This window comes from Symsagittifera roscoffensis, chromosome 1 (assembly GCF_963678635.1).
Source record: "Symsagittifera roscoffensis chromosome 1, txSymRosc1.1, whole genome shotgun sequence".
NCBI classification, from domain to species: domain Eukaryota; kingdom Metazoa; phylum Xenacoelomorpha; order Acoela; family Convolutidae; genus Symsagittifera; species Symsagittifera roscoffensis.
In genome coordinates, this window is record NC_087062.1 from 24,135,115 (window position 1) to 24,160,350 (window position 25,236).

The 25,236-nt window shown below is 37.2% G+C and overlaps 2 protein-coding genes across 3 annotated transcripts in view; one reads left to right on the forward strand and one right to left on the reverse strand.

Annotated features, from left to right (window-relative positions):
- LOC134841641 (dnaJ homolog subfamily C member 13-like) overlaps positions 1-25,236 on the forward strand; it is a 554,774-nt gene that overhangs the window by 432,296 nt on the left and 97,242 nt on the right. For both annotated transcript variants that reach the window (XM_063857677.1, XM_063857685.1), the window contains exons 2-7: positions 8,142-8,260; positions 9,064-9,139; positions 9,219-9,368; positions 9,434-9,535; positions 9,631-9,720; positions 9,800-9,853. In XM_063857677.1, the coding sequence (XP_063713747.1) occupies positions 8,181-8,260; positions 9,064-9,139; positions 9,219-9,368; positions 9,434-9,535; positions 9,631-9,720; positions 9,800-9,853 (552 nt within the window). In that variant the 5' untranslated portion in view covers positions 8,142-8,180. The remainder of the gene's footprint in view (positions 1-8,141; positions 8,261-9,063; positions 9,140-9,218; positions 9,369-9,433; positions 9,536-9,630; positions 9,721-9,799; positions 9,854-25,236) is intronic.
- LOC134841795 (DNA replication complex GINS protein SLD5-like) overlaps positions 1-25,236 on the reverse strand; it is a 493,875-nt gene that overhangs the window by 157,752 nt on the left and 310,887 nt on the right. The window lies entirely within an intron of this gene.

Below are 25,236 nucleotides of genomic sequence, written 5' to 3' on the forward strand. Positions count from 1 at the left end.
TTTCGGAGGGAAATGGATGGCGGATGCTGATGGTGGCCCCAAATCGTGAGCTAGAGCCAGTGAACTTGAGACTCTTGAAGTCGGAAAGGGAGGCAGCGTGGGCGGTTGTGTCCCACGCTCTAACGGGCTTTTACGAGCTTGCGGATATCCTGATCGTGTTGGACGAGGTCCTTTGTCTGGAGGTGTCGAACCTTGCCCGGCAACTGAAATTCTACCCGCAGGTGTAGATGACCATCCAGTAATAACTCATCTGACAGCCAGCCTGTGGTTCCGGAGTATGTAGCTGACGATCACGAGTTCCACTAGCAGGACGAGGGGGCCAAACAACGAGAGAAAGAATGTGGCTGCAGCCGAAAAACAAGTGGAATCGATGGCATACCGTCTAACACAAGAGAGGAAGATGGCCGTTTCTGAACCCGAGACTTGACAATGTTACGGACAAAACGAGAGAGAGTGCTCCACCGCTGGTGAAGCAAATATGGGAGGAACAGCTGGAAGTAGCAGAAAAAAGAGAGATGACGGTGGGTAGATTCGTCACGGCAGCAAACGAAATGACTATTGGAGTCCATGTTGGGAAAAAAAGTATATGGACAAAAGGTTTTACGCGGGGAACGCGATCTTCGAGGCAATCGTGCAGGAACTCTTGAGTATGCCAATCAACCTCCTACTGGCCTTGTATTTGGTATACCCCAGGTACCTGTTCAACATGGGCCCAGCATATGTGTTTAGCAGAAGTGTGGAGACGCTCCGAATTGACGTATACTTGAACTTGATACTCTGACACATAGGGAGCTGACGACATTCATCGACTGATAAAATATGGGGAACCCTGTCGGTGAGGAAGGCCCACCCGACTCCAGAGACTTATTCTCACAAGTGTGCTGCTGGACTGAAGAAAGACGCTGCTAGTGGAATATCTCCTGATGCAGAACGGCATTTGACAGGCAAAGAGAGAAGCGCAAAGACTAGAGAAGAAGTGAGGGAGGCGAATGGAAGAATACCTCTCCTAACCGACTTGTGCTTGGCCCTGAGATCTGATCCCTTGGGGATGATCAGGGGGCTGGGAGAGGTGGTGAGCTGTGTCTACGGGCCAGCCGTGACGTACGCCTTCCTGGATCCGCTTGTGGCAGCGTACCTACACTCAGTGGTTCACGTGAGTCTGATCAGCGTTCTGGATGAGACGGCACTAAACTGGTGCCGACAAGAAGACTTGAGAGCGCGAATGAGTGAGACAGTACTCTTCGGAAGATAAAGGACCCAGAGCTAATAGTGCTCAACTTCAGGGGTGAACTGCAACGCAGGATGGGGGGAAAGCGAGAAGGTCCCATCGAAGTCTACCCGAAATTCTGGAACTTGAATCCAATAGCAAAAGACACGAGGGAAGTCTTGAGGATCCCTACCTGGACGAAGAGCTTCGAGTTTACGAAGAGGGAGCTGGAGACAATACTCGAGCGGGATGTGTTGCCCGCCGCGATTCCTGAGTTCCCGACCGTGAGGCGGATGACGCTGGGGAATAATAGCCCCATGGTAGTCCCTTCCCTACACGCGAGTGCAACGGTGGAGCAGCAGGAAAAGTCGTTCACGGACAGCTGGGACCCCTTGTTTATCGGGTATTTGGCAGCGGTATATTTCCATACCTGTGAAACCAAGATGAATTCGTGGACCACGAAAGCAAAGAAGATGCGGGGTTCGATGCCTCCAAAGTACGAGGTTCGGGAGAAGCTGAAGACTCTTGAGATGACAGGACTCGAGAGCAAACTGACCATCTATGATGACGGAATGATGATCGTGGAGGAAGGTCACCTAGCCCTGAAGAATGAAATGAAATTTAGCACGAGAAAATATCTGGCATCTTGCGGATTGCAAGAAGTAGAGCTGCACAAAGAGGGACGACAGTTGGACGCGCTAGGAGTTCTTTACGTGCTCCTCACTGAATATAAGGCAGCAGATCCGACGACACCTTCACCCCTGTCAGTTGGAACTCCAGTAGACAAAATGAGCCTTCCAGTGGAGAACAGCTTCACTGACGCGCTAGAGAGGGATCAGGCTGAGTCAGGAGAGGGGGAGAGCATGGACGAAACCCTCAGCGAAGCTGGAGAGGAAATGGAAGTGGGTAATACGCCCGACGGATGGGCAACGAACAGAGATTTCAGTCCGGGCACTGCACGTGAGCTACTGCAAGATTTGAGCGGGGATGATTCGGCAAACACGGCCACCCCTCTTTTGGTGTCTCCCCGGAAGAATCTTGAGCTGCCGCTAGCGAGTGAGCCATACAACATGGGAATGGTGCTCCTGACCGACGAAGTAAGGGAGAGGAATACCTTTGAAGGCAACAAAGGAATGTTCACAGCACGCTGGACGAGGAGGCGTGGCAAAGTTTCTTGAGCGAACTCAACCAGAGGGTGGAAACCAGAGCTAAAGTAGACGACTTCAAAGAAAAACTGTGGGACACGGTGGTGAAGTTTGGAGAGCCAATCCTGATAGGCATTGGACTGGATGAGAAAGTAAGAGAAGAGCTGCTCGAGAAGATGATTGACCTAAGGAAGCAGAAGCAGGATACCGGGGCCAACCCATGTAAAGATAGCTCTACTCTAAACAAAAAACTGACGATAAAAAAATTAGTGTCGAAATGGATGATAAAAATAAAACTAGTAATATGATTAAAGATACTAATATTCTTAAGGCTAGAGAAGCGGGAGGCAAGAGTCGGAGAAAAGGAACCTGGACAAAGAAGTCGAGTCAGTGATGGTGGTGACGACGCCCTCGAGTAGAGGAGTAAGGTCAAGGAAGAGGAAACGGGAGGCAGAAGAGGCAAGTCCTTCAGCGGATGAGGTTTCAGAAAAAAACTTGAAGGTGATAGCTCCCATGATTCTGGCGCGATGTAAGACGGCGGCCTACAAGGGCGGCTCGGCAGCCAGGAAGTTGACAGAGGTGATGGTCGAGATGGAGGCCTCAACGACTCCAGGGAAAGAAGAGGACTTCAAACCTCAGAAGGCGAATGCGAAGAGGGGTTCCACCAGTGGACAAATGTGGTAAGTGGATTTCCGGAAAGAATGGATGTCGACTCAACACCAGGACACTGGTAATCAAGCGACCAGTGACCCTCTTGAGAGAAGTGCGACGAGGAACACCGCTCGTCCTTGGTGGATAGCCCTGGAGACCACGAATGAGCTGGAGAATTGCCTGTAAGGACTTGATCGCGGAGTACCCCGGAAGCGTCGGAATTGGCCCACCCAACAAAGGGCTGAAATCAATAAGCTAGAGTTGCAGAGCCAGATAGAGCGAACTTGGGAAAACTTGCTGCAGGAGTATTTTGAAGATGCGATGAGAGCACCCTCGTCGGCACCACCATTAATGGCGAATCCTTTTGTCAGGACAGCGGGACAGTTGCTGTTTTCATGGAGCCTGGTGGGAGTGGCGTTAGAAGCGTTGACTTCATATGACAAACTCAGGCTGGGCAATGCGGGTACGCGCGTGTACCAAATGTTGGTGCAACGAATTGCTCGAGATAACTCGGGATGAGTCTACCGAGGCGGAAAGATGCCACCTGCATCTCGAGATGGATAATGTCAGTGATGTCTGACACCACCGTCTAGACGTGCCACCAACGAGCGATAGGAAGTATGACGATGGAAAGTATGACGATGGAAAGTATGACGATGGAATTCTGAATGTGTAACAGAGTACTGGAATCGCCAAGGGGGATGGCTCAAGGCAGTCTCTAGAGAACCACGGCAACCTGGCTCTGGCAGATGATAACCCGAGGCCCACGAAACGGGGAAAATACCAATATGTGTGTGGAGTGATGGAGATGGCATACAACCCCTTCTTGGACTCAGAAGCTGGAAACGCTTGCATGAATTTTGAAGTGGCGGAGTTGTTGAAGTTCTAGACGGAGAAAATAATTGAAATTGACCAGACGGAAAGGGAAAGACCGAGCCTAGGTCTGCTATTTGAGAAAATTCTGGAAATTATCAGTGTGCCGCGTTCGGAAAAAAAGGTCGAACTAAGACTGGGAAGCGGAAACGACGTCTTGTCTACGAAATTGGGGACCATTTGGAAGTTACTGAGACTATCTTGGTGCCCACATCCCCACGCAAGCTTGATTGATTGAGGAAGTTACGGAGCAGGTGAGATTGTTGCCAGCGAAAGGTGTAGATCTGGGAAACTTGAATATAGTGCACAAATTAATCCTACCTCATCAAGGGGAATGGGAGGGAGCAACGAGCAAGCTGGACAAGCTGGTGAAGAAGATGGAGCCGGGCAGCTGTCTGGACATTGCATGTGGAGGCGGAGCGCATTCTTGTGATGGGCGGTCCTGTGTCAGAATACAATCCTTCCAGAGGGGGGGATTTAGCCACTTGGTTCTGTGACATAACGGAGAAGGAGAAGAGCGAGATGCATATAATGGCTGAGTGTTACGCGAGCACCACTGTAAATGTAGCGACGGGGTTGGGATTTTTCTCGATGATGTGCAGTTTACAATCTCCAGAGATGATGGAATCATATCACCATTTGGTGACAGCGTTAAGCGTGGAGTCTTGGCCAGGAGTGTTTCAAATGATCCAGAAACACATCAGAGGACGGAAGATTGGTCTTGAGGCGGAGATGAGATTTCCTCTAAGCGAGGCTTACAATCTACCCAAGAATGCGAAGTTTCTGGTAGGATCAGTCATGGCCAACCTGTGCGGAAGCCATTATCCACTACACATGGCGATGGTAGACAAGTGTGTGCGGTTGGCACGAATGTCGCATCACTCTCACAAATTGTTGCAGAAGATACTAGGAGCAGTGCCGCGAGATCGAAGAGCTCTGGAAAGTGGAAAAAGAGAACACAACTGACCTTGAAAGACAGAATACGATTGGAAAAGAGATGAACCGTGCCACAGCTATGGATGAAAACGACGTGACGCATGAGAAAATGCTGGAGTTTGAACCGCTGTTGGAAACTTCTGGAGAACGTAACCTCCGGAGCATCAACCTGACTCACGGGGAAAGCCGAAACCATTGTCTGGCACAGACAGTTTGGTATCCGGAGCACTCGAACCTCTACTTGTTATGGGACGTGGAAGAAATTCGGTCAATAGGGCTACCCAGTGACCAGCAGAAGGTCACTCTTTTTGTGGTGAGCACGATGCTGGCGTTGCCATGGATCGAGGAGAACGTGACGAAATATCGAGACTCGAGAGCACCAACTGTGGAGTCAATACATGCCATTGACTACAGCTGGAGGCTTGAGTTGTTCGACGTGTGTAAAGTATTCGCTGTGCCCGAGGAAGTGAGGCACGTGTGGAGTCGCATTAGATTCTTTTCATGGTTTCGAGCGCCGCTGACTTCGTGGCTGTATACGGTGACGAAGAATCGCATGATGAAGCATCAGAAAGAATATCGAAAGTTCCTGGCTGAGATTGGGCCCGAGGCCTTCAGGAGACCGTTGCTAATTCATCGTAATGCGATAACCACGGGTTGGAAAAGGGTTGGTAGAGTGTCTCGAGATAACAACAAAGCGAGGGAATCGATATTGGAGGAGGAATTGACGAAGAACGTGAGCCGGGAGTTTGCACAATTCGTTTTGCTTGAATAGGAAATCTAAAGTGAAGGGTCTGCCGAATCAGGCGAAAAGGCTACAAGAGCAAAAGGAATGGATGCGAGCCTAAGAACAGTTGAAGGCATGGGAACAAATCGTAATCAGTTCCGATGACGAAGAAGAACTGGCAAGGCAAATTACGACGTCGAGTGTGTCAGGACTCAGTACCTCGAAGACAAGAGGCACGAACTGAAGAGGGTGTTCAGAGATTGGTTCTTAAAACAATAAATTTTGCTAAAATTTCTTTTCCTTGCCCTCAGATTTCTGAACACCCTCTGCCAGTCGGTCATATTTGGAAGTTTGACCTTGAGCAACGTTTATCCTTGACTTTGGGTTGAACTGCAATTTTTCAAAAAAAAAAAATTGAATTGAGCATGTTATGTTCAAGTTCCTCGCGAAAACTGAAAATGCAAGAAAATAAGATCAGAAGATTCGAACTACAATCGCGGGAAAGTAGTACAAAATAGGAGCGTGAAATTTCTATTCGCAATTTCAGCGTATAATTCGAACGAGAGTAGAGCTGTCTCATTCCTAGAGAAAGAAAAAGTCGTGACGAAAAGAGACAAAGAAGTATTGAGTGGACCAGAGTGAACCTTCGGTGGAAAGGTGGACAGCTGAAGCTGCCCAATGGTCAAAACGGAAAACTTGTGTCTTCAGTTAAAACTTATTCATTTCAAACTTCTTGAGTTAAACTTGATTACTGGATCAATTCTAGAGTCGCTTATTGATTTAGTTACTCAATTATAGAAGTCGTGTCGGTATGTAAGTACCCATTATAAATTTGTTGAGTGAGTTTTGCATTGTTATGTTGAGTTAGGGAGAGTTTTAGGTTGATCCATCTGAAATGGATCAAAAGTCCACTGTCTAATAAAAAGTAGCTGTGTAAGTAAGATTCCGACCCTGTTTTTGACGTTGTTCGTGTGTTTTGGGTATTTTGAGACTCAATCATGGGGGCGTTCCTATTTATAGAGTGGGTGGGGGGTATTTTGGTAGTAGCCTTTAGGATTTAACGCGGTTTGTAGTCTCATGTCGCAAGTCAATCGATTTTGTTTCGACCGTTTGAGGTAGAAAAACACAAGAGATAGTGTCCCTGACTCATGAGCCAATGTTTATAGGGCCTATTTTCCTATAACCTCATATGTGACTTAAGTAGGCGACTGTTACAAGAGAGTACCCGCTGGACATTGTCAATTGCATTGCAATTGACGATATTTCACGTATGATCCAAACACTAATCAGCAAGGCCACTCTGGAAATCAAAATTGACGGCGACATCGAGAAAGTAACGTTTGAGACCAGTATTGGTTCTCCACAAGGTGACGGTCTCAGTGGTAAAGCATTTGATTGCTACTTTGAAGACGCAATCGTCGATGTCAGGGAAGAAATCAAGGAACGAATAGATTGAAAACAAAACCACACGTATTGTTCTCCATCTAATTTACCAGACGAAGCAACCTATGCAGACGACGCTGATTTTGTCAGCCTTTCCAAACAACTTTCCTTTGAAAAGTTCGAATACATTCCACCAGTTCTCATTAAAAAGAATTTATTAGTTAATACCGACAAGACTGAGCTAGTACAAATCAGAAGTACCATTAACTAGTTATCAGAAAATTAGAGAAAGTGTAAGAAACTAGGAACATTGCTCGGAGATCAGGAAGACATCGCTAACAGGAAAAGCTTGGCAATAGCTGCATCTATTTCCTTGAAGAAGATTTGGACTCATGGAAATCGTGTAAGCAAACTCATCCAGGTGTACAACAGCATTGTCAAATCGAGTTTCCTTTACAACTCCGAGATATGGGCTTTAACAAAGACTGACCAGCAGAAAATTAACCAGCTCAGAACTATCCTTAACATACGTTATCCTACCAGAGTTTCTAATCAAGAAGTGTTTACCTAACTCTTGAAATTCTCTGCAGACGATGGACGGTTTTTGGCCATGCTTTCCGATTAGACTTCAAAGCACCAGCTCAGAAAGCGATGGACTACTATTTGAGACGTCATATGCGAAAAAGTTTCAAGGAAGGCCAAGAGCCACCATATTTACCACTCTGAACGACGATTTCAGCCGCCTGGACATTATTATTCCATGTTACATTCGACGGGGGCAATTCGAAATTTTGAAAAAATCCAATTGAACCTAAAATGAAATCCAATTGAACCTAAAATGACGAAATTTTCGTATGACGGACTGGCTTTGTTTGTTTGGTTAAACTATGAGCTGAAAGGACTTCGTAATTTAGTTCGTTTCCTTGATAGTTTCACGCCTTGGATTTTTTCCGGTAAAAGTTATCTTCATGACCTTTAATTTATTGTAGGGTTGACATTTATTTGTTATTCTGGGGGCCTATAAGTGATAACTCCAAAAAGAACTGTCATGCCTTGGATGTTTTCCGGTAAAAGTTATCTTCATGACCTTTAATTTATTGTAGGGTTGACATTTATTTGTTATTCTGGGAGCCTATAAAAAGAACTGTCGTGCGAGATAGAGAAAAGTTTCAACTTATTTGAGGCTCCTTTCAAGTAAATTTTACGGTTGCTGAAGAATTTCAGATGTAGAAAACAAGGATGTATTAAATGCTGGACCAGAATGAGTAACCTGTCACCTCTCATGAGAGATAATTGTGATATCTCCAGCTTCTACTCAACGAAATTATCCTGGAAAGGAAAGTAAGTAAAACATGGAAACTAGTTAGTAGCCTAGTAGATTTTTTTTTAAATGTGCATGAAAGTCTCATAACTATAGACGTCCATTCATACATATTGATGCGTTTATGAATGCACTTAGGTATATATGCACTTTTTGAGTTCAATTGAAATTCATCTGCTGAAAGTGACGTAAATAGCACTCTCCAAATACGTACATGGAATTGGCGCGAAAAAACATGATCGATTTCTAGTTTCGAAAGTGGAATTTTATTTTAAGATTTCCAGAGGAATATAAGTTTTACCTATTGATCCTGTTTTCTCTGGTGAGGTTCATGTTATCAAAAATGCGCCTATCATAAATTTTCTTTGAAGTTTGAATTTTGAGGTTCATGTTATCAAAAAAGCGCCTATCATAAATTTTCTTTCAAGTTTGAATTTTGAAATTTGAAGTTGAGATTTTTTCATCAAGTTAGTTTTTTTTTTGTTCACTTGCGTTCATACTCTTTTCCAATCTTCGATTGGCTAGGTTTTAAGAGTTGTTGATGTTTCCAGTAAAAACTGGAATTGGCTCTGAATTATTGTACCAATGACAAAATATGGGAATGAATTTTGCTTTACTGCGTACCAGCTTGTGAATAGGATCACGTAACATAATTTCAGACCTCTCGACCGTGATTCAAGCTGCGATGAATCATTTCAGAAAATATTTCAAATTTTGAACAACAATTCGAAATTTGGATGTTTGTATCAAACAATATACCGCCAATCGAACGGCAAGAAAAGCCATATAATTACCATGCAACTAACTTGAACAATTTTGGTAGATACCGACGAGTTTTCTCAATTGGAACAGATGGAATCACAACAGCCAATCCGCAGAATTTTCAGGTTACAAACCAAGTGAGTGTTTTTGAGAGTAACGTGAAACTTTTAGTATTCTAATGAATATTTGCTCATACTTATTTTTTTTAAATTTCAGTGGGCATATAAAGAAATAGCAGCAATTTTGCCCAAACGCGACACAGGCGTACTGCACGAGTTTCACTTAATTGTACAAAAACCTGGCAAAAAATTGGAAACTCTTAAATTTTCGTGCGATCATAGAGCGGAGCTTCTCACCACAGCGCTGGTAAAGATAAATAAAAAGTTGAATTTGCTTGCTATGAGTGCACATCTGAAATTGATTTGTTTTAGAGATTCAGAACTAAGTTCGCAGATCAATCGCAGTTTTCAGTTCAACAGTTCAAGTCCGAGAAACACCATTGGTCGGACAATAGACTGACTGTCACTTTACAGGTGCGCTGTTAAACTGTTTCTTACAACTAAACGTTGTTTTTATAAAACATCAGAAACCTTCTTCGGTTTAGTTTCGCTAGCGTATAGCTTTTTAGGTGACACCGAGCTCTGTGGACCAGCTAGATTTGAGTACCGGAAAAATTCTTTGTTCTTACGACTACCAAGAAATAGAGGAATTTGCTTTGGTAAAAACGACTTAAGCTGAAGAAAATGGCTTAACTTATTTTATGGAGCTGCTTATACGCGGTTAAATTTTGAGTTTAGGTGTCCGATGACATTGATGCATTTGCTATATTTTACGGTGGATTCCGACGAATGGTGAGTAAATTTTTGTGTTTGACTTAGTAAATAAGATGCCATGAATTGAGTTATTTGCATAAACAACGTATTTTTTCGGTGAATTTTTGAAAATAAGCTTAAGAGCTGAACTACTTTTGCGCTTGCGATAACCGTTATCAATTTGGAATAAAGACTTTTTTTTCGGTTCAATCACTTATGATGCTGCTATCACTTATGATGCTGCTATCACTTATGATGCTACTGTGCTGACATAGTCAATTTCTTGCAAATTCAATTTTAACTACTGGCTGCCCGGTTGGTATTTGTATTCAGAGGGTCTGAAAGTTTTTTCACAATATCAATTTTTTCGGCTCAACTGGTGTCTGCTCTTCATAAGGTTTTTTTAGTTGCCAATTTGAATGTCTTGTTGGGCATATTTGCCTGGAATTCCAGTTTGATAAAAATCAGTTATTTTGAAAGTGTTTGGGATTGGAGTTTTTAATTTTTTTTTGTGAGACGCTTTGGAAACTTTTATTACTTTTTGCAATAAATTTATTTTTTTCTCCAAATCTTTTTTAAACGATTTCAAAAAAGGGTATCAATAGAAAGACCGCTTTTTTAGTGCCTGCATACTCTCTTGGTCTCTATTTGCTTTACCCTTTTGTCTACAGCCTTCGAACAATCTGTGGGGGTTTATTTGGACGATACTTTTGATTTTTTTTTTCATTTTCTCAAAAACCTATTTAAGTTCATTTTCTCCTAAATGATGACATCTTTCCACAAATGATTTGGTCTGGCGACTTCTGCCCAGATTGTTTCAGAATATGATTTTTATAGTTTGTTGGATTGTATGTATGTACTGATGCAAATTTGTTCAAATTTGATCTAAATGATGATACCTTTCCCTAAATGATATGGTTTCGCGGCTTCTGCTCTTGTTTGTTTGAAAATCTTGAGGTTTTTTTTATAGTTGATTGATTGTATGTATATACGGATCCAATTTGTACATTTTTGCTCTAAATGATGTCACCTTTCCCTAAATGATTTGGTTTTGCAACTTTTGCCCGTATGTTTTGTGAGAAATTGAGGATTCGAATAGTTTGTTTGATTGTATGTTTGTACTGAGTCAATTTTGTTCATTTTTGATCTAAATGATGCCACCTTTCCCCAAATGGTTTGGTTCGGCGACTTCTTTATATGATATATGCGAAGTGAATATATTCTGCTTTTTAGTGATTTCAATGCTATCAATCTTTTCGTTTTTGTGCTGTTTTGAAATATGACTTTTTGTGCACACGAAATTCTTTCTTTCGAATGTTTTTTCATCCCTTGATCAGTTTTTTATATTCACCTAATTGATGCTTTTTTGCTCAAATGGTTTGAATAGCGACTTCGTTCATGATTTTTTCAGAATATGAATGAAATTTTTTTTGTTTGGACTTGAGTTGATCTGAGTTTTTACGTATTTGATCTAAATGAAGACATCTTTCCCCAAATGATTTGGCTTCGCGACTTCTGCCCATGATTAGTTCCGAATCTGAGCATTTATAGCTTGCTTGAGTGTGTATATATACTGATTCAATTTTGTTCATAATTGATAGAAATGACACATTTCTGCAAATGATTTTTTTTTCGCGATTACTGTCCTAATGGTTTTAACATTTGTTTAAGTGCGGCTTTGAAATGTAACGCTTTCGAACAAATTGAAGTTATTTTACCGTATGGTTTTTCAAAATGATAACTCCCTTACCTAATTGATGTGGTTTCGTGATTTCTTCTCATGATAACTGTACAAACTGAGTTTGTTTTAGTTTTTTGATAATTCTTCTTTCTAATTCGATTTTTCCAGTTTTTGGCTGGTACATCAGATACATTTCCCCAGCTGATTTTTCACTGGATTACAGAGAGAGTTATTGAACTATCTCGATTGTTTTATCTACGTTTTTGGTTTTGCTTCGTGCTTTTGTGAGGTGAATTTTTTCTAGAATCCTGATGGTACCAATCTTTCGTTTTGGTGCTGTTTTGAATTATGACGATTTTGTTCTTACAAATCTTTTTCTTGCGAATGCTTTTTCATTCATTGATTAGTTCTTGACATTCATCTTAATTATGACTTCTTTCCTCAATTTAATTGGATAGCGAATTGGTTCATGAATTTTTCAGAAGATGAGCCTAATTTGTTTTTGTTTTATTTTGAGTTGATTTGATTTTTTAAATCTTTGAACTAAATGATGACACTTTTCCCCAAATGATTTGTTTTTGCGACTTCTGCCTATGATTAGTTCAGAATCTGAGCATTTATAGCTTGCTTGAGTGTGTATATATACTGATTCAATTTTGTTCATAATTGATAGAAATGACACATTTCTGCAAATGATTTTTTTTTCGCGAGTACTGTCCTAATGGTATTAACCTTTAGTAAGTGCGGCTGTGAAATGTAACGCTTTCGAACAAATTGAAGTTATTTTACCGTATGCTTTTTCAAAATGATAATTCCTTTATCTATAAGATGTGGTTTCGTGATTTCTTCTCATGGTGAATTTACAAACTGAGTTTGTTTTAGTTTTTTGATAATTCGTCTTTCTAATTCGATTTTTCCAGTTTTTTCTCTGATACATCAGATTCATTTCACTGGGTTACAGGGAGAGTTATTGAACTATCTCGATTGTTTTATCTACGTTTTTGGTTTTACTTCGTGCTTTTGTGACGTGAAATTTTTCAAGAATCCTGATTGTACCAATCTTTTCGATTTGGTGCTGTTTTGAATCATGACGACTTGGTTCGAACAAGAATCTTTTTCTTGCGAATGCTTTTTCATTCACTGATTAGTTCTTGGCATTCATCTTAATTATGACTTCTTTCCTCAATTGACTTGGATAGCGAATTGACTCATGATTTTTTCATAAGATGAGCTTAATTTGTTTTTGTTTTATTTTGAGTTGATTTGAGTTTTTAAATCTTTGAATTATATGATGACAGCTTTCCCCAAATGATTTGGTTTGGCGACTTCTGCCCATGATTATTTCAGAATCTGAGCTTTTATAGTTTGCTTGATTGTATGATTCAAATTTGTTCTTATTTGATGGAAATGACACTTTTCTGCAAATGATTTGGTTTCGCGACTCTTGTCCTTGATTATTTCAGAATCTCGTGGTTTTTTAATAGTTTGTTTGATTGTATGTATGTACTGATGCGATTTGTTCATGCTTGATCTAATCTAAATGATGACACCTATCCCCAATTGATTTGGTTTTGCGACTTCTGCCCGTGATTTTTCCAGAAACAGGTTTTGTATTGTTTTTTTTTTGACTGTATGTTTTTACTGTCTCAAATTTGTTCATTTTTGATCTTAATGATGACACCCTTCCCCGAATGATTTGGTTTCGCGACTTCTATTTATGATTTATGTGAAGTGAATGTCGTTTGGTTTTAAGGATTCTAATGGTACCAATCTTTTCGTTTTAGTGCGGTTTTGAAATATGACGATTTTGTTCAAACTACCATCTTTTTCTTGCGAATGCATTTTCATTCACTGATTAGTTCTTTACATTCATCTTACTTATGACTTCTTTCCTCAATTGATTTGAATAGCGAATTGGTTCATGATTTTTTCAGAAGATGAATTTAATTTGTTTTTGTTTTAATTTGAGTTGATTTGATTTTTTAAATCTTTGAACTAAATGATGGCACCTTTCCCCAAATGATTTGGTTTCGCGACTTCTGCCAATGATTATTTCAGTATCTGATCTTTTTTAGTTCGCTTCATTGTATGTTTGTATTAATTCAAATTTGTTCTCATTTGATCGAATTGACACATTTCTGCAAATGATTTGTTTTCGCGTCTTCTGTCCTTGATGATTTCAGATTCTGAGGTTTTACAGTTTGTTTGAATGTAAGTATGTACTGCTCCATTTTGTTCAGGTTTGAAGTAAATGATGACACCTTTCCCCAAATGATTTGGTTTCGCGACTTCTGCCCTTGATTATATCAGAATCTGAGCTTTCATAGTTTGTTTGATTGTATGTATGTACTGATGCAATTTGTCCATGTTTGATCTAAATGGTGGCACCTTTCCCTAATTGATTTGTTTTCGCGGCTTCTGCTCTTGTTTGTTTGAAAATCTTGAGGTTTTTTTTATAGTTGATTGATTATATGTGTGTACTGATCCAATTTGTTCATATTTGCTCTAAATGATGACACTTTTCCCTAAATGATTTGGTTTTGCCCATAATTTTTTGAGAACCTGAGGTTTCGAATTGTTGGATTGATTTTTTGTTTGTATTTTTTGCTTTTCAGTATTTTCAATGGTATCAATCTTTTCGTTTTGGTGCTGTTTTGAATTTTGACGATTTTGTTCAAGCTAAAATCTTTTTCTTGCGAATGCTTTTTCATTCAGTGATTAATTCTTGACATTCATCTTAATCATGACTTCTTTCCTCATTTGACTTGGATAGCGAATTGGTCCATGATTTTTTCAGAAGATGAGCTTAATTTTTTTTGTTTCATTTTGATTTGATTTGAGTTTTTAAATCTTTGAATTAAATGATGACACCTTTCCCCAAATGATTTGGCGTCGAGACTTCTGCCCTTGATTATTTCAGAATCTGAGCTTTTATATTTTGCTTGATTGTATGTTTGTATTGATTCAAATTTGTTCTTATTTGTTGGAAATGACACATTTCTGCAAATGATTGGGTTTCGCGACTTCTGTCCTTAATTATTTCAGAATCTCGAGGTTTTTTAATAGTTTGTTTGATGTTATGTATGTAATGATGCAATTTGTTCATGTTTGGTCTAAATGATGACACCTATCCCTAATTGATTTGGTTTTGCGACTTCTGCCTGTGATTTTTCCAGAAACAGGTTTTCTATTGTTTTTTTGATTGTATGTTTTGACTGACTCAAATTTGTTTTGTTCATTTTTGATCTCAATGATGACACCGTTTCCCGAATGATTTGGTTTCGCGGCTTCAATCTATGATTTATGTGAAGTGAATGTCGTTTGGTTTTAAGGATTATAATGGTACCAATCTTTTCGTTTTAGGGCGGTTTTGAAATATGACGATTTTGTTCAAACTAGAATCTTTTTCTTGATTATTTCTTTACATTCATCTTAATTATGACTTCTTTCCTCAATTGATTTGGTAGCGAATTGGTTCATGATTTTTTCAGAAGATGAGCCTAATTTGTTTTTGTTTCATTTTGATTTGATTTGATTTTTTGAATCTTTGAACTAAATGATGACACCTTTCCCCAAATGATTTGGTTTCGCGACTTCTGCCCATGATTATTTCAGAATCTGAGCTTTTATAGTTCGCTTGATTGTATGTTTGTACTGATTCAAATTCGTTGGTATTTAATCGAAATGACATATTTCTGCAAATGATTTGTTTTTGCGTCTTCTGTCCTTGATGATTTCAATTTCTGAGGTTATATAGTTTGTTTGAATGTAAGTATGTACTGCTCCAATTTGTTCAGGTTTGAAGTAAATGGTGACACCTTTCCCCAAATGATTTGGTTTCGCGACTTCTGCCCATGATTATTTCAGAATCTGAGCTTTTATAGTTTGTTTGCTGTATGTTTGTACTGATGCAATTTGTCCGTGTTTGATCTAAATGATGGCACCTATCCCTAATTGATTTGTTTTCGAGGCTTCTGCTCTTGTTTGTTTGAAAATCTCGAGCTTTTTTTATAGTTGATTGATTGTATGTTTATACTGATCCAATTTGTTCATATTTGCTCTAAATGATGACACCTTTTCCTAAATGATTTGGTTTTGCCACTTCTCCCCGTAGTTTTTTGAGAACCTGAGGTTTCGAATTGTTTGTTTTAATGTCTGTTTGTATTTTTTTTGCTTTTCAGCGATTTCAATGGTATCAATCTTTTCGTTTTAGTGCGGTTTTGAAATATGACGTTTTTGTGCACACGAATTCTTTCGAATGTTTTTTCATACCTTGACCAGTTTTTTATATTCACCTAATTGATATTTTTGTTCAATTGTTTTGAATAGCGACATCGCTCATGATTTTTCTCAGAATGAAATAAATTCTTTTTGTTTGGACTTGAGTTGATTTGAGTTTTTACGTTTTTGATATGAATGATGACATCTTTCCCCAAATGATTTGGTTTCGCGACTTCCGCCCATGATTATTTCAGAATCTAAGCTTTTATAGTTTGTTTGCTGTATGTATGTACTGATGCAATTTGTCCGTGTTTGATCTAAATGATGGCACCTATCCCTAATTGATTTGTTTTCGCGGCTTCTGCTCTTGTTTGTTTGAAATTTTAGAGCTTTTTTTAAATAGTTGATTGATTGTATGTTTATACTGATCCAATTTGTTCATATTTGCTCTAAATGATGACACCTTTTCGCAAATGATTTGGTTTTGCCACTTCTGCCCGTAGTTTTTTGAGAACCTGAGGTTTCGAATTGTTTGTTTCAATGTCTGTTTGTATTTTTTTTTGCTTTTCAGTGATTTCAATGGTATCAATCTTTTCGTTTTAGTGCTGTTTTGAAATATGACGTTTTTGTGCACACGAATTCTTTCGAATGTTTTTTCATACCTTGACCAGTTTTTTATATTCACCTAATTGATATTTTTGTTCAATTGTTTTGAATAGCGACATCGCTCATGATTTTTCTCAGAATGAAATAAATTCTTTTTGTTTGGACTTGAGTTGATTTGAGTTTTTACGTTTTTGATATGAATGATGACATCTTTCCCCAAATGATTTGGTTTCGCGACTTCCGCCCATGATTATTTCAGAATCTAAGCTTTTATAGTTTGTTTGCTGTATGTATGTACTGATGCAATTTGTCCGTGTTTGATCTAAATGATGGCACCTATCCCTAATTGATTTGTTTTCGCGGCTTCTGCTCTTGTTTGTTTGAAATTTTAGAGCTTTTTTTAAATAGTTGATTGATTGTATGTTTATACTGATCCAATTTGTTCATATTTGCTCTAAATGATGACACCTTTTCGCAAATGATTTGGTTTTGCCACTTCTGCCCGTAGTTTTTTGAGAACCTGAGGTTTCGAATTGTTTGTTTCAATGTCTGTTTGTATTTTTTTTTGCTTTTCAGTGATTTCAATGGTATCAATCTTTTCGTTTTAGTGCTGTTTTGAAATATGACGTTTTTGTGCACGCGAATTCTTTCGAATGTTTTTTCATTCCTTGATCAGTTTTTTATATTCACCTAATTGACAATTTTTTGTTCAATTGTTTTGAATAGCGACATCGCGCATGATTTTTCTCAGAATGAAATAAATTCTTTTTGTTTGGAATTGAGTTGATTTGAGTCTTTACTTATTTGATCTAAATGATGACACCTTTCCCCAAATGATTTGGTTTCGCGACTTCTGCCCATGATTATTTCAGAATCTGAGCTTTTATAGTTTGTTTGCTGTATGTATGTACTGATGCAACTTGTCCGTGTTTGATATAAATGATGGCACCTATCCCTAATTGATTTGTTTTTGCAGCTTCTGCTCTTGTTTGTTTGAAAATCTCGAGCTTTTTTTATAATTGATTGATTGTATGTTTATATTGATCCAATTTGTTCATATTTGCTCTAAATGATGATACCTTTTCCTAAATGATTTGGTTTTGGTATTTCTGCCCGTAGTTTTCTGAGAATCTGGTTGTTTGTTTCAATGTCTGTTTGTATTTTTTTTTGCTTTTCAGTGATTTCAATGGTATCAATCTTTTCGTTTTAGTGCGGTTTTGAAATATGACGTTTTTGTGCACACGACTTCTTTCGAATGTTTTTTCATTCCTTGATCAATTTTTTAATTTCACCTAATTGATAATTTTTTCTTCAGTTGTTTTGAATAGCGACATCGCTCATGATTTTTCTCAGAATGAAATAAATTCTTTTCGTTTGGACTTGAGTTGATTTGAGTTGTTACGTATTTGATCTAAATGAAGACACTTTCCCCAAATGATTTGTTTTCGCGACTTCTGCTCATGATTATTTCAGAATCTGAGCTTTTATAGTTTGTTTGCTGTATGTATGTACTGATGCATTTTTGTTCATAATTGATAGAAATGACACATTTCTGCAAATGATTTTTTTTTCGCGATTACTGTCCTAATGGTTTTAACATTTGTTTAAGTGCGGCTTTGAAATGTAACGCTTTCGAACAAATTGAAGTTATTTTACCGTATGGTTTTTCAAAATGATAACTCCCTTACCTAATTGATGTGGTTTCGTGATTTCTTCTCATGATAACTGTACAAACTGAGTTTGTTTTAGTTTTTTGATAATTCTTCTTTCTAATTCGATTTTTCCAGTTTTTTTCTTGTCCATCAAATACATTTCCCCAGCTGATTTTTCACTGGGTTACAGGGAGAGGTATTTAACTATCTCGATTGTTTTATCTACGTTTTTGGTTTTGCTTCGTGCTTTTGTGAGGTAAACTTTTTCAAGAATCCTGATGGTACCAATCTTTTCGTTTTGGTGCTGTTTTGAATTATGACGATTTTGTTCAAACTAAAATCTTTTTCTTGCGAATGCTTTTTTTATTCGCTGATCAGTTCTTGACATTCATCTTAATTATGGTTTCTTTCCTCAATTGACCTGGATAGCGAATTGGCCCATGATTTTTTCAAAAGATGAGCTTAATTTGTTTTTGTTTTATTTTGAATTGATTTGAGTTTTAAATCTTTGAATTAAATGATGACACCTTTCCCCAAATGATTTGGCGTCAAGACTTCTGCCCTTGATTTTTTCAGAATCTGAGCTTTTATATTTTGCTTGATTGTATGTTTGTATTGATTCAAATTTGTTCTTATTTGATAAAAAATGACACATTTCTGCAAATGATTGGGTTTCGCGACTTCTGTCCTTAATTATTTCAGAATCTCGAGGTTTTTTAATAGTTTGTTTGATGTTATGTATGTAATGATGCAATTTGTTCATGTTTGGTCTAAATGATGACACCTATCCCTAATTGATTTGGTTTTGCGACTTCTGCCTGTGATTTTTCCAGAAACAGATTTGTATTGTTTTTTTGATTGTATGTTTTGACTGACTCAAATTTGTTCATTTTTGATCTCAATGATGACACCGTTTCCCGAATGATTTGGTTTCGCGGCTTCAATCTATGATTTATGTGAAGTGAATGTCGTTTGGTTTTAAGGATTATAATGGTACCAATCTTTTCGTTTTAGGGCGGTTTTGAAATATGACGATTTTGTTCAAACTAGAATCTTTTTCTTGATTATTTCTTTACATTCATCTTAATTATGACTTCTTTCCTCAATTGATTTGGTAGCGAATTGGTTCATGATTTTTTCAGAAGATGAGCCTAATTTGTTTTTGTTTCATTTTGATTTGATTTGATTTTTTGAATCTTTGAACTAAATGATGACACCTTTCCCCAAATGATTTGGTTTCGCGACTTCTGCCCATGATTATTTCAGAATCTGAGCTTTTATAGTTCGCTTGATTGTATGTTTGTACTGATTCAAATTCGTTGGTATTTAATCGAAATGACATATTTCTGCAAATGATTTGTTTTTGCGTCTTCTGTCCTTGATGATTTCAATTTCTGAGGTTATATAGTTTGTTTGAATGTAAGTATGGACTGCTCCAATTTGTTCAGGTTTGAAGTAAATGGTGACACCTTTCCCCAAATGATTTGGTTTCGCGATTTCTGCCCATGATTATTTCAGAATCTGAGCTTTTATAGTTTGTTTGCTGTATGTTTGTACTGATGCAATTTGTCCGTGTTTGATCTAAATGATGGCACCTATCCCTAATTGATTTGTTTTCGAGGCTTCTGCTCTTGTTTGTTTGAAAATCTCGAGCTTTTTTTATAGTTGATTGATTGTATGTTTATACTGATCCAATTTGTTCATATTTGCTCTAAATGATGACACCTTTTCCTAAATGATTTGGTTTTGCCACTTCTGCCCGTAGTTTTTTGAGAACCTGAGGTTTCGAATTGTTTGTTTTAATGTCTGTTTGTATTTTTTTTTTGCTTTTCAGCGATTTCAATGGTATCAATCTTTTCGTTTTAGTGCGGTTTTGAAATATGACGTTTTTGTGCACACGAATTCTTTCGAATGTTTTTTCATACCTTGACCAGTTTTTTATATTCACCTAATTGATATTTTTTGTTCAATTGTTTTGAATAGCGACATCGCTCATGATTTTTCTCAGAATGAAATAAATTCTTTTTGTTTGGACTTGAGTTGATTTGAGTTTTTACGTTTTTGATATGAATGATAACATCTTTCCCCAAATGATTTGGTTTCGCGACTTCCGCCCATGATTATTTCAGAATCTAAGCTTTTATAGTTTGTTTGCTGTATGTATGTACTGATGCATTTTGTCCGTGTTTGATCTAAATGATGGCACCTATCCCTAATTGATTTGTTTTCGCGGCTTCTGCTCTTGTTTGTTTGAAATTTTAGAGCTTTTTTTAAATAGTTGATTGATTGTATGTTTATACTGATCCAATTTGTTCATATTTGCTCTAAATGATGACACCTTTTCGCAAATGATTTGGTTTTGCCACTTCTGCCCGTAGTTTTTTGAGAACCTGAGGTTTCGAATTGTTTGTTTCAATGTCTGTTTGTATTTTTTTTTTGCTTTTCAGTGATTTCAATGGTATCAATCTTTTCGTTTTAGTGCTGTTTTGAAATATGACGTTTTTGTGCACGCGAATTCTTTCGAATGTTTTTTCATTCCTTGATCAGTTTTTTATATTCACCTAATTGACAATTTTTTGTTCAATTGTTTTGAATAGCGACATCGCGCATGATTTTTCTCAGAATGAAATAAATTCTTTTTGTTTGGAATTGAGTTGATTTGAGTCTTTACTTATTTGATCTAAATGATGACACCTTTCCCCAAATGATTTGGTTTCGCGACTTCTGCCCATGATTATTTCAGAATCTGAGCTTTTATAGTTTGTTTGCTGTATGTATGTACTGATGCAAATTGTCCGTGTTTGATATAAATGATGGCACCTATCCCTAATTGATTTGTTTTTGCAGCTTCTGCCCTTGTTTAATTGAAAATCTCGAGCTTTTTTTTATAATTGATTGATTGTATGTTTATATTGATCCAATTTGTTCATATTTGCTCTAAATGATGATACCTTTTCCTAAATGATTTGGTTTTGGTACTTCTGCCCGTAGTTTTCTGAGAACCCGAGGTCTCGAATTGTTTGTTTCAATGTCTGTTTGTATTTTTTTGTTGCTTTTCAGTGATTTCAATGGTATCAATCTTTTCGTTTTAGTGCGGTTTTGAAATATGACGTTTTTGTGCACACGAATTCTTTCGAATGTTTTTTCATTCCTTGATCAATTTTTTAATTTCACCTAATTGATAATTTTTTCTTCAGTTGTTTTGAATAGCGACATCGCTCATGATTTTTCTCAGAATGAAATAAATTCTTTTCGTTTGGACTTGAGTTGATTTGAGTTGTTACGTATTTGATCTAAATGAAGACACTTTCCCCAAATGATTTGTTTTTGCGACTTCTGCTCATGATAAGTTCAGAATCTGAGCGTTTATAGCTTGCTGGGTTGTGTATCTATACTGATTCAATTTTGTTCATAATTGATAGAAATGACACATTTCTGCACATGATTTTTTTTCGCGAATTCTGTCTTAATGGTATTAAACTTTAGTTTAAGTGCGGCTTTGAAATGTAACGCTTTCAAACTAATTGAAGTTAATTTACCGTATGCTTTTTCAAAATGATAACTCCTTTACCTAAATGATGTGGTTTAATGATTTCTTCTCATGATAACTTAAACTGAGTTTGTTTTAGTTTTTTGATAATTCTTCTTTCTAATTCGGTTTTTCCAGTTTTTTTCTTGTCCATCAGATACATTTCCCCAGCTGATTTTTCACTGGGTTACAGGGAGAGGTATTTAACTATCTCGATTGTTTTATCTACGTTTTTGGTTTTGCTTCGTGCTTTTGTGAGGTAAACTTTTTCAAGAATCCTGATGGTACCAATCTTTTCGTTTTGGTGCTGTTTTGAATTATGACGATTTTGTTCAAACTAAAATCTTTTTCTTGCGAATGCTTTTTTTATTCACTGATTAGTTCTTGACATTCATCTTAATTATGGTTTCTTTCCTCAATTGACCTGGATAGCGAATTGGCCCATGATTTTTTCAGAAGATGAGCTTAATTTGTTTTTGTTTTATTTTGAATTGATTTGAGTTTTAAATCTTTGAATTAAATGATGACACCTTTCCCCAAATGATTTGGTTTCGCGACTTCTGCCCATGAATGTTTCAGATTCTGAGCAAGTATAGTTTGCTTGATTGTTTGTTTGTAATGATTCAAATTTGTTCTTATTTGATGGAAATGACACGTTTCTGCAAATGATTGGGTTTCGCGACTTGTGTCCTTGATTATTTCAGAATCTCGAGGTTTTTAATAGTTTGTTTGCATACTCTCTTGGTCTCTATTTGCTTTACCCTTTTGTCTACAGCCTTCGAACAATCTGTGGGGGTTTATTTGGCCGATACTTGATTTTTTTTCATTTTCTCAAAAACTTTCTTATCAATTCTGAGATTTTGATATCAATGAATAGAACAGGTTTGAAAAACTCCTCTCCATAGGCGCCTACGCGTAATTTTTTTACGCGCAATTTTTAAAGTTATGGCCCTCAGAATAGTCTATTTTTTTATTTGTTTGACCTTTTTTTGGTTCCTTTTAATTTTTCATTTCAAACTAAACTCGCAAACCTGAGGTTGTGGGTTCAATGGAGATAACGAGTTTTGTGACGTTTCCCTGCATTAGCGGCCTCACAATTTTTTTATCCAAAAATTTATCGTCCTCCGAAAAGTCAATTTTTTTAGCTTTATTTCCTAAATTTTCTGACTTTGCCAAAAAATACCCTCCCATATCTGAGAATTTGGTTTCAATCCATAGAACGGGTTGATGGAAGCTCCTTTGTTTACGCGACTACGCTCATTTTTTCAGAAAAAACATTAGCTCTAGGCATAGTCAGATATTTTGATTTTTTTAAAACTTTTTGACTTTTCGCGTAATACTACTATGCGAAACCTGGGTTTTTGGGCTTAAACGAAGTTATAGGTTGGGAGAATCTCATCTGCAAAAGCGGCTACGCCCAGTTCTTTTCAGCAAAAGGTTATGATCCTCGGAAATGTCACTTTTCTGATTTGCTGACCGTTTTATGGACTTATTGCGATAAGTATCCTGCCAAATCTGCTATCATAGGTTTAATCAACACAAAGGCAGTTGGAAGCTGACAATTAGAATTTGCTTCGTCTAGTTTTTCTAGATAAAAGTTATGGCCTTCAAACCAGTGAAAGTTTTGAATCTTTGACGTTTTTGGAAACTTTTTGACTGTACTGGGAAATTACTGTGCCAATTCTCATGGTAAGTGTTCAATTGAGAAACCCGATTTTGGGAATCTGCTCTTCTTAACTGGCCACGACCTGCATTTATGACCTAGTACGACCTGGTTTTGCGTCGTGCTTTTTTAATTTTTCCAAGGCAATTTTTTCGTTTTGATGCGGTTTTGAATTATGAAGATTTTGTTCAAATGAAAATCTTTTTATTGCATAAATTTTTTCATTGACTGATGTGTTCATTTTATACATCTAAATCATCAATTTTTTCCCAATTGGTTTGGATAGTGACTTTGCCAATGATAATTTGAGAACTTGAAAATAATTTTATTGATTTTATTTGAGTTGATTTGAGATTTTTCATGTTTGACCTAAATGATGACACCTTTCCACAAATGATTTGGTCTGGCGACTTCTGCCCAGATTGTTTCAGAATATGTTTTTATAGTTTGTTGGATTGTATGTATGTACTGATGCAAATTTGTTCAAATTTGATCTAAATGATGATATCTTTACCTAAATGATATGGTTTCGCGGCTTCTGCTCTTGTTTGTTTGAAAATCTCGATGTTTTTTTATAGTTGATTGATTGTATGTATATACCGATCCAATTTGTTCATTTTTGCTCTTAATGATGTCACTCTTTCCCTAAATGATTTAGTTTTTTTTATAGTTGATTGATTGTATGCTTGTACTGATTCAATTTTGTTCACTTTTGATCTAAAAGATGTCACCCTTCCCCGAATGGTTTGGTTCGGTGACTTCTTTCTATGATATATGCGAAGTGAATATGTTTTGCCTTTTAGTGATTTCAATGCTATCAATCTTTTCGTTTTTGTGCTGTTTTGAAATATGACTTTTTGTGCACACGAAATTCTTTCTTTCGAACGTTTTTTCATTCCTTGATCAGTTTTTTTTAAATTCACCTAATTGATGCTTTTTTGCTCAATTGGTTTGAATAGCGACTTCGCTCATGATTTTTTTTTCAAAATATGAATTAAATTCTTTTTGTTTGGACTTGAGTTGATTTGAATATTTACGTATTTGATCTAAATGAAGACTTCTTTCCCCAAATGATTTGTTTTCGCGACTTCTGCGCATGATTAGTTCAGAATCTGAGCATTTATAGCTTGCTTGATTGTGTATATATACTGATTCAATTTTGTTCATAATTGATAGAAATGACATATTTCTGCAAATGATATTTTTTTTCGCGAATTCTGTCCTAATGGTATTAACCTTTAGTTTAAGTGCGGCTTTGAAATGTAACGCTCTCGAACAAATTGAAGTTATTTTACCGTATGCTTTTTCAAAATGATAATTCCTTTACCTATATGATGTGGGTTCGTGATTTCTTCTCATGATTAATATACAAACTGAATTTGTTTTATTTTTTTGATAATTCTTCCCTTAATTCGATTTTTCCAGTTTTTTCTCTGGTTTATCGGATACATTTCCCCAGCTGATTTTCCACTGGGGTACAGGGAGAGTTTTTGAACTATTTCGATGGTTTATCTACATTTTTGGTTTTGCTTCGTGCTTTTGTGAGGTGAACTTTTTCGAGAATCCTGATGGTGTACCAATCTTTTCGTTTTGGTGCTGTTTTGAATCATGACGATTTTGTTCGAAGAATTTTTTTCTTGCGAATGCTTTGTCATTCACTGATTAGTTCTTGATATTGATCTTAATTATGACTTCTTTCCTCAATTGACTTGGATAGCGATTTGGCCCTTGATTTTTTTTAGAAGATGAGCTTAATTTGTTTTTGTTATATTTTGAGTTGATCTGAGTTTTTAAATCTTTGAATTAAATGATGACACCTTTCCCCAAATGATTTGGTTTCGCGACTTCTGCCCATGATTATTTCAGAATGTGATTGTTTATAGTTTGCTTGATTGTTTGTTTCTACTGATTCAACTTTGTTCTTATTTGATGGAAATGACACGTTTCTGCAAATGATTGGGTTTCGCGACTTCTGTCCTTGATTATTTCAGAATCTCGAGGTTTTTAATAGTTTGTTTGCATACTCTCTTGGTCTGTTTTTGCTTTACTCTTTTGTATACAGCCTTCGAA